We start from the raw sequence: 10,000 nt of genomic DNA on the forward strand, positions 1-10,000 counted from the left end.
ACTAGAGTCTTTATGAATAGAAGGGGGTACTAGAGTCTTAATGGATAGGGGTGTAGAGAGAGGGGTTACTTGAGTCTTTATGGATAGAGGTGTAGTGAGAGGGGTTACTCGAGTCTTTATGGATAGAGGTGTAGAGAGAGGGGTTACTAGAGTATTTATGGATAGAGGTGTAGAGAGAGGGGGTACTAGAGTATGTGTGGATAGAGGTGTAGAGAGAGGGGTTACGAGAGTCTTTATGGATTGAGGTGTAGAGAGAGGGGTTACGAGAGTCTTTATTGATAGAGGTGTAGAGAGAGGGGTTACTAGAGTCTTTATGGGTATAAGTGTAGAGAGAGGGGTTATTAGAGTTTTTATGGGTAGAGGTATAGAGATAGGGGTTATTAGAGTCTTTATAGATAGAGGTGTAGAGAGAGGGGTTACTAGAGTATTTATGGGTAGAGGTGTAGAGAGAGGGTTACTAGAGTCTTTATGGATAGAGGTATAGAGAGGGGGTACTAGAGTCTTTATGGATAGAGGTGTAGAGAGGGTTACTAGAGTCTTTATGGATAGAGGTATAGAGAGGGGGTACTAGAGTCTTTATGGATAGAGGTGTAGAGAGAGGGGTACTAGAGTCTTTATGGATAGAGGTGTAGAGAGAGGGGTTACTAGAGTCTTTACGGATAGAGGTATAGAGAGAGGGTTACTAGAGTCTTTATGGATAGAGGTGTAGAGAGAGGGGTTACTAGAGTCTTTATGGATAGAGGTGTAGAGAGAAGGGGTACTAGAGTCTTTATGGATAGAGGTGTAGAGAGAGGGGTACTAGAGTCTTTATGGATAGAGGTGTAGAGAGGGGGTACTAGAGTCTTTATGGATAGAGGTGTAGAGAGAGGGGTACTAGAGTCTTTATGGATAGAGGTGTAGAGAGAGGGGGTACTAGAGTCTTTATGGATAGAGGTGTAGAGAGGGGGTACTAGAGTCTAGAGTCTTCATGGATAGAGGTGTAGAGAGAAGGGGTACTAGAGTCTTTATGGATAGAGGTGTAGAGAGAGGGGGTACTAGAGTCTTTATAGATAGAGGTGTAGAGAGAGGGTTACTAGAGTCTTTAGGGCTGGAAGTAGTGAGAGTTGGGGGGATAGTGCTTACAGACAGGGCCTACTAGCCACTTTAAACCTGGAGGGTATAGACACAGAGAGGGTTACTAGAGTCTTTATGGATAGAGGTGTAGAGAGGGGGTTACTAGAGTCTTTAGGGCTGGAAGTAGTGAGAGTTGGGGGATAGTGCTTACAGACAGGGCCTACTAGCCACTTTAAACCTGGAGGGTATAGACACAGAGAGGGTTACTAGAGTCTTTATGGATAGATGTGTAGAGAGGGGTTACTAGAGTCTTTAGGGCTGGAAGTAGTGAGAGTTGGGGGATAGTGCTTACAGACAGGGCCTACTAGCCACTTTAAACCTGGAGGGTATAGACACAGAGAGGGTTACTAGAGTCTTTATGGATAGAGGTGTAGAGAGGGGTTACTAGAGTCTTTAGGGCTGGAAGTAGTGAGAGTTGGGGGATAGTGCTTACAGACAGGGCCTACTAGCCACTTTAAACCTGGAGGGTATAGACACAGAGAAGGTTAACTGTCTACTGTCGAGCTTCTTTACGAATGGCAGCGGATGGGAACAGAGAAAGGGTCAAACCTCTTAAAGGCTGAAAGTAGATAGACAGAGAGTGTCTGAAGTCTAGCCTGTTAGTCTACAAATGGGAGAGGAAGGGTAGAAACGGTATCTAGCCTGTTGAAGGGAGAGGGAGAGGAAGGGTAGAAACGGTATCTAGTCTGTTGAAGGGAGAGGGAGAGGAAGGGTAGAAATGGTATCTAGTCTGTTGAAGGGAGAGGGAGAGGAAGGGTAGAAACGGTATCTAGTCTGTTGAAGGGAGAGGGAGAGGAAGGGTAGAAACGGTATCTAGCCTGTTGAAGGGAGAGGGAGAGGAAGGGTAGAAACGGTATCTAGTCTGTTGAAGGGAGAGGGAGAGGAAGGGTAGAAACGGTATCTAGTCTGTTGAAGGGAGAGGGAGAGGAAGGGTAGAAACGGTATCTAGCCTGTTGAAGGGAGAGGGAGAGGAAGGGTAGAAACGGTATCTAGTCTGTTGAAGGGAGAGGGAGAGGAAGGGTAGAAACGGTCTCTAGTCTGTTGAAGGGAGAGGGAGAGGAAGGGTAGAAACGGTATCTAGCCTGTTAGTCTACAAATGGGAGAGGAAGGGTAGAAACGGTATCTAGTCTGTTAGTCTACAAATGGGAGAGGAAGGGTAGAAACGGTATCTAGTCTGTTGAAGGGAGAGGGAGAGGAAGGGTAGAAACGGTATCTAGTCTGTTGAAGGGAGAGGGAGAGGAAGGGTAGAAACGGTATCTAGTCTGTTGAAGGGAGAGGGAGAGGAAGGGTAGAAACGGTATCTAGTCTGTTGAAGGGAGAGGGAGAGGAAGGGTAGAAACGGTATCTAGCCTGTTGAAGGGAGAGGGAGAGGAAGGGTAGAAACGGTATCTAGTCTGTTGAAGGGAGAGGGAGAGGAAGGGTAGAAACGGTCTCTAGTCTGTTGAAGGGAGAGGGAGAGGAAGGGTAGAAACGGTATCTAGTCTGTTGAAGGGAGAGGGAGAGGAAGGGTAGAAACGGTCTCTAGTCTGTTGAAGGGAGAGGGAGAGGAAGGGTAGAAACGGTATCTAGCCTGTTGAAGGGAGAGGGAGAGGAAGGGTAGAAACGGTATCTAGCCTGTTGAAGGGAGAGGGAGAGGAAGGGTAGAAACGGTATCTAGTCTGTTGAAGGGAGAGGGAGAGGAAGGGTAGAAACGGTATCTAGTCTGTTGAAGGGAGAGGGAGAGGAAGGGTAGAAACGGTATCTAGTCTGTTGAAGGGAGAGGGAGAGGAAGGGTAGAAACGGTCTCTAGTCTGTTGAAGGGAGAGGGAGAGGAAGGGTAGAAACGGTATCTAGCCTGTTGAAGGGAGAGGGAGAGGAAGGGTAGAAACGGTATCTAGTCTGTTGAAGGGAGAGGGAGAGGAAGGGTAGAAACGGTATCTAGCCTGTTGAAGGGAGAGGAGAGGAAGGGTAGAAACGGTATCTAGTCTGTTGAAGGGAGAGGGAGAGGAAGGGTAGAAACGGTATCTAGTCTGTTGAAGGGAGAGGGAGAGGAAGGGTAGAAACGGTATCTAGTCTGTTGAAGGGAGAGGGAGAGGAAGGGTAGAAACGGTATCTAGTCTGTTGAAGGGAGAGGGAGAGGAAGGGTAGAAACGGTATCTAGTCTGTTGAAGGGAGAGGGAGAGGAAGGGTAGAAACGGTATCTAGTCTGTTGAAGGGAGAGGGAGAGGAAGGGTAGAAACGGTATCTAGTCTGTTGAAGGGAGAGGAAGGGTAGAAACGGTATCTAGTCTGTTGAAGGGAGAGGGAGAGGAAGGGTAGAAACGGTATCTAGTCTGTTGGAGGGAGAGGAAGGGTAGAAACGGTATCTAGTCTGTTGAAGGGAGAGGGAGAGGAAGGGTAGAAACGGTATCTAGTCTGTTGAAGGGAGAGGGAGAGGAAGGGTAGAAACGGTATCTAGCCTGTTGAAGGGAGAGGGAGAGGAAGGGTAGAAACGGTATCTAGTCTGTTGAAGGGAGAGGAAGGGTAGAAACGGTATCTAGACTGTTGAAGGGAGAGGGAGAGGAAGAGGATGGCAGAGAGCTGAGAGCTGAGAGGGTAAAGCCTGTGTGCTGAGACCCAGATTACACAGAGATCCTCCTGACGCCACTCAGCCAAAACCAAGTTCCCACAGTGCCAAGCCAAGACACAAACACACACACATATAGACAGACGAGAAAACACACACACACATATACACACACACACACACACGCTGAGCCATGTGAACGAATGAGAGAGGGATTCATTTAATATGTTTAGTTGCTCGTCTGGGAAATGTGAATGAAAAATTAACTGATATTAAACCAATTTAGCCTCTGACTGAGGGTTATTTCAGTCCATTGATGTATATAGAGCCTGTGTTGTTATCAGTCTGGAACCATGTCATCCAGTACTGTCTAGATACCAGACCTGGGTTTAAATACTATTTGATATCTTTCAAATGCTTCGAGCGTTTGTTTAGCCTGTGTCAGGTGGGTGGGGTTTGTCATTTTTAGACTTCTATTGGATTCATGGCAACAGGCAAGCTCAATCAAGCATAGCATATGGTATTTGAAATGGTTTTACATAGTTTGTTAACCCAGGTCTGCAAGCTACATGTCATTATTGCTTTGAAAGGCAACAGCTGTTTACTGAAGAACCCAGCCTTCAATCAATTTGTTAAACCCCTCATTTCATTCAAATCTGCTTCCATAACTCTGAATTATGTGTGACACTTGTCCGTCACGCTTGTAGCTCAAGCTAAACAAAGGCATGTTCGTTATCGTCTGATGGGAATTTTAAGGACAACCTCGAAATGACGGATTTGTGTGTGCGTGTCTATCTCCCTGATTGTGTGTGTGTGTGTGTGTGTATCCCTGACATAGCGTGAATCACTGACCTAAACATTTGCTAGTTTATTGGTTTTTCATCCATGATTGGAGCCTGGCAGATACCTGCTGCTAAGACTGATAGATACCTGCGGCTAATACTGGCAGATACCTGCTGCTAAGGCTGACAGATACCTGCTGCTAAGACTGGTAAATGCCTGATGCTAAGACTGACAGATACCTGCTGCTAAGGCTGACAGATGCCTGATGCTAAGACTGGTGGATGCCTGATGCTAAGACTGACATATACCTGCTGCTAAGACTGATAGATACCTGATGCTAAGACTGACAGATGCCTGCTGCTAAGACTGACAGATACCTGCTGCTAAGACTGATAGATACCTGCTTCTAAGGCTGACAGATACCTGCTGCTAAGGATGATAGATACCTGCTGCTAAGGCTGACAGATACCTGCTGCTAAGACTGACAGATACCTGCTGCTAAGGCTGACAGATACCTGCTGCTAAGGCTGACAGATACCTGATGCTAAGACTGGCAGATACCTGCTGCTAAGGCTGACAGATACCTGCTGCTAAGACTGGCAGGGGCAGGAGGGTGGAGACACACACATAAGCCACACTCCAGCGACCTGCCCATTACAGCGAGGTGACGGGGATCAGGCCGTTATGTCAGTATCCGTAAAAAGCTGAACATTTCATACAAATATCTGTCATTAAAATTACAAAGTAATTTTCTGCATTGTGTAAAAGCACTATTTTCCTTTTGAGATTACATAACAGCTGAATGACTCAAATCTACATGTAATTGCAATGAACATCGTATAGTTTCTCTTTAAGAACATTGTTTGACGACATGCCAGAAACCTGTCCTTCATTCATCACTCTGATTATTGATCTCCTGAACAAGCCCTCCCTTTACCTTCATGTCTGTGTCCCAACATGTTTGGATAAAGATACTGGCAAACTGACCAGGTTGTTAGCTAGCTATGCTACAACGGTAGAGCGAAGTTCTGACCTTAGTTCTTTTATTATGTCTTTGTTTTAGTATGGTCAGGGCGTGAGTTGGGTGGGTTGTCTATGTTAGTTTTTCTATGATTTGCTATTTCTGTGTTTGGCCTGGTATGGTTCTCAATCAGAGGCAGCTGTCAATCGTTGTCCCTGATTGAAAACCATATTTAGGTAGCCTGTTTTCTATTGTGTTTCATGGGTGATTATTTTCTGTCTAGTGTGTTTTGTCACCTTACAGAACTGTTTCGGTTTCGTTTTCTTCTCTTTGTTATTTTGTTTAGTGTTCTGAGTTTAACCTCTTGGAACTCTAGGGGCGCAATTTCATTTTTGGATGAAAAACGTTCCCGTTTTAAACAAGATATTTTGTCACAAAAAGATGCTCGACTATGCATATAATTGCTACTGTTCGAAAGAAAACACTCTGACGTGTCCAGAAATACAAAGATCTTCTCTGTGCGTGCCCTTTAACGTGAGCTTCAGGCAAAACCAAGATGAGATGGCATCCAGGAAATGACAAGGATTTTTAAGGCTCTGTTTGTCATGATCTCCTTATATGGCTGTGAACGCAAGAGGAATGAGTCTGCCCTTTCTGTCGTTTCCCCAAGGTGTCTGCAGCATTGTGACGTATTTGTAGGCAGATCATTGGAAGATTGACCATAAGAGACCACATTTACCACGTGTCCGCCCGGTGTCCTGCGCCGAAATTGGTGCGCAAAAGTCACCTGCCAGTATTTTTCCAAACAATACAGAGAGTAAAGCAAGCTTCCACGAACTGCATGTCAATGAAGAGATATGTGAAAAAACACCTTGAGGACTGATTCCAAACAACGTTTGCCATGTTTCGGTCGATATTATGTAGTTAATCCGGAAAAAGTTTTACGTTGTAGGTGACTGCATTTTCGGTTCGTTTCAGTAGCCAGGCGCAATGTAGAAAACGGAACGATTTCTCCTACACACAGACGCTTTCAGGAAACACTGCGCATTTGGCATGTGACTGAGAGTCTCCTCATTGAAAACATCAGAAGCTCTTCAAAGGTAAATGATTTTATTTATTTGGTTATCTGGCTTTTGTGAAAATGTTGCGTGCTACATGCTACACAAAATGCTATGCTAGCTTTGCATACTCTTACACAAATTAGTCAATTTCTATGGTTCAAAAGCATATTTTGAAAATCTGAGATGACAGTGTTGTTAAGAAAAGGCTAAGCTTGAGAGCAAACGCATTATTTTAATTTTATTTGCGATTTTCAGAAATCGTTAACGTTGCGTTATGCTAATGAGCCTGAGGCTTTAGTCACGATCCCGGATCCGGGATGGGGAGTTTCAAGAGGTTAAATAAATATCATCATGAACACATACCACGCTGCGCTTTGGTCCTCACCTCATTCCAACGATGATCGTTACAAACCTAATAATTACAACTATTATCTGGGTCATTTGTTTCTAGGCGCAGTGGTGCTCCCAAATTAAAATACCAGGTCGCACAGCAAAATATTTAGGAGCATATGCAACCAAAACGGTCACATTTTAGAGCCCTGAGTGCAAGAGCCATCCACTACCATCTGGTTGGGTTTGGTTGAGATTGTGTGAGTTAAGAGAGTTCTGTTAAGTCAACTTAATTAGTTGTTTTGAGAAGGGTTCTTTACTTCCCTACATTTTTGTAAGTTTTTTGACAGTGGCAAATATTTTCAACTGCAGTCCTAAAGGAGTATGTGTTATAATGATACCAATTAGCATTAGCCTAATCACCATACCAACCTTAATTTAACTTCTGCTGGCTACTACATCATGTTTTCCATCCTTTCAGGCCCCCTTACTGCTGTGTGAGTCGAAAGTTTGAATCTCTAGTCAAAACCTCCTCGTCAGATTGTGGACAATCAATGGTCAGCATGTGGTCTGTCTATGTGTTCAGTCTCTGTGGTCTATCTTTGGTCAGACATATCGCAATATTTTGGGGGGGATGATATTATATTGATACTTTGATCACCAAAAAAGATCTATATTAAAAATGTTTTGCTAGGTAGCATTTGGTAGTGGGAGTCGGCTGTACCTGAACCAAAAGGTATTTTCCTTCCTATATCTTCTTCTTCATCTTCTTTTGAAATAGTGAACATGTTTTCAGCACTTTTATTTCCATGACTGATCAAAACTCTCTCTGTCTCTCTGTCTCTCTCTGTCTCTCTCTGTCTCTCTCTGTCTCTCTCTGTCTCTCTCTGTCTCTCTGCAGCAGATATCAGTGGAGGCTGGTGGGAGGAGCTATAGGAGGTTGGGCTCGTGGTAATGGCTAGAATGGAATAACTCATATATGTAATTCTTCATTTCCTGAGGAATATTAAATCGAACATTAAATCGCAGTAAAAAAATAGCAGTATCGAATAGCTATACATGTAGAATCGTGAGAATTGCAATACATATCGTATCGGCACCTAAGTACCGTGACAATATGGTATGGGGAGGTTCCTGGCAATTCCCAGCCAACGTGTTACTATGGTTACTGAATGTTCCTGACTGTGTGAGTTGGTTGAAGTGTTTGACTCTGACCTTGCGGACGTAGCTGACGGCGTCCTCTTCAGTGTAGACTTCAGCACTGACCCCTCCCCTGCGGCGGCGGGCCTTGACCACTGGGTTGGGCAGTGGGGGGGACACCTCGTCATCATGGCTGTCCGACTGAGAGTTGGACTTCTGGCGGGCCAGGATCTGCTGGGACTCTTCCTGTAGGGGGGAGAGAGAGAGGGAGAGGGAGGGAGAGGCAGATTAAGAATAAAAGTTTCAGTTCAGACAAAAGTGAAAGGGATAGTTTACTCAAAACATTACATTTAAAATCTTTTAGTATTTTGTTCATTAATCCAATCCCAATCCCTGCCTTTGCTTCTCAAATGATTGCCTCGCCTGGTTTATCAACTACTTCTCAGACAGAGTTCAGTGTGTCAAATCGGAGGGCCTGTTGTCCAGACCTATAGCAGTCTCTATGGGGGTGCCACAGGGTTCAATCCTCGGGCCGACTCTCTTCTCTGTATATATCATTAATGTCGCTCTTGCTGCTGGTGATTCTCTGATACACCTCTACGCAGACGACACCATTCTGTGTACTTCTGGCCCCTCTTTGGACACTGTGTTAACTAACATCCAGACGAGCTTCAATGCCATACAACTGTCCTTCCGTGGCCTCCAATTGCTCTTAAATGCAAGTAAAACTAAATGCATGCTGTTCAACCGATCACTGCCCGCACCTGCTCACCCGTCCAGCATCACCACTCTGGATGGCTCTGACTTAGAATATGTGGACAACTACAAATACCTGGGTGTCTGGTTAGACTGTAAACTCTCCTTCCAGACTCGCATTAAGCATACATCTAGAATCGGCTTCCTATATAGCAACAAAGCATCCTTCACTCATGCTGCCAAACATACCCTAGTAAAACTGACCATCCTACCGATCCTCGACTTCGATGATGTCATCTATAAAATAGCCTCCAACACTCTACTCAACATATTGGATGCAGTCTATCACAGTGCCATCCGTTTTGTCACCAAAGCCCCATATATACTACCCACCCCAGCGACTTGTATGCTCTCGTTGGCTGGCCCTCGCGTCATACTCGTCGCCAAACCCACTGGCTACAGGTCATCTACAAGTCTCTGCTAGGTAAAGCCCCGCCTTTTCTCAGCTCACTGGTCAACATAGCACCCACTCGTAGCACGCGCTCCAGCAGGTATATCTCACTGGTCACCCCCAAAGCCAATTCCTCCATTGGCCGCCTCTCCTTCCAGTTCTCTGCTGCCAATGACTGGAACGAACTGCAAAAATCTCTGAAGCTGGAGACTCATATCTCCCTCACTAGCTTTAAGCGCCAGCTGTCAGAGAAGCTCACAGATCACTGCACCTGTAAATAGCCCATCTATCTACCTACCTCATCCCCATACTGTATTTATTTATTTATCTTGCTCCTTTGCACCCCAGTATCTCTATTTGCACATTCATCTTCTGCACATCTACCATTCCAGTGTTTAATTGCTATATTGTAATTACTTCGCCACCATGGCCTATTTATTGCCTTAACTCCCTTATCTTACCTCATTTGCACTCACTGTATATAGACTTTTTGTTCTACTGTATTATTGATTGTATGTTTGTTTATTCCATGTGTAACACTGTGTTGTTGTATGTGTCGAACTGCTTTGCTTTATCTTGGCCAGGTCGCAGATGCAAATGAGGACTTGTTCTCAACTGGCCTACCTGGTTAAATAAAGGTGTTCTCAACTAGCCTACCTGGTTAAATAAAGGTGTTCTCAACTGTCCTACCTGGTTAAATAAAGGTGTTCTCAACTGTCCTACCTGGTTAAATAAAATAAAATACATTTAAAAAGTGTGCAAGTCAACAATACAAGAAAGTCACCAGGAAAAGCCAGTTAGGATGCAATAGTGTAGACAACCCAGTCTAACATTAGAGAGAAACTATAATCATATTTTAGTTGGACCTCACTGTTCCCACAACTTCCAGTCTGACAATAACAAACCAGCTAACAGAATCGA

General features: G+C 44.7%; 1 protein-coding gene across 1 annotated transcript in view; it reads right to left on the reverse strand.

Moving 5' to 3' along the window:
- LOC135530629 (cAMP-dependent protein kinase type I-beta regulatory subunit-like) overlaps positions 1 to 9,063 on the reverse strand; it is a gene marked incomplete at its 3' end in the record, with an annotated part of 137,118 nt that extends 128,055 nt beyond the window's left edge. The window contains exons 1-2 of the mRNA XM_064958915.1: positions 9,022 to 9,063; positions 8,008 to 8,178 (exon numbers count right to left, since the gene is read on the reverse strand). Coding sequence (XP_064814987.1) covers positions 8,008 to 8,178; positions 9,022 to 9,063 — 213 coding nt within the window. The remainder of the gene's footprint in view (positions 1 to 8,007; positions 8,179 to 9,021) is intronic.
- Between the last annotated feature and the right edge of the window lie 937 nt (positions 9,064 to 10,000).

Source organism: Oncorhynchus masou, unplaced genomic scaffold (assembly GCF_036934945.1).
Source record: "Oncorhynchus masou masou isolate Uvic2021 unplaced genomic scaffold, UVic_Omas_1.1 unplaced_scaffold_1399, whole genome shotgun sequence".
Taxonomy (NCBI): domain Eukaryota; kingdom Metazoa; phylum Chordata; class Actinopteri; order Salmoniformes; family Salmonidae; genus Oncorhynchus; species Oncorhynchus masou.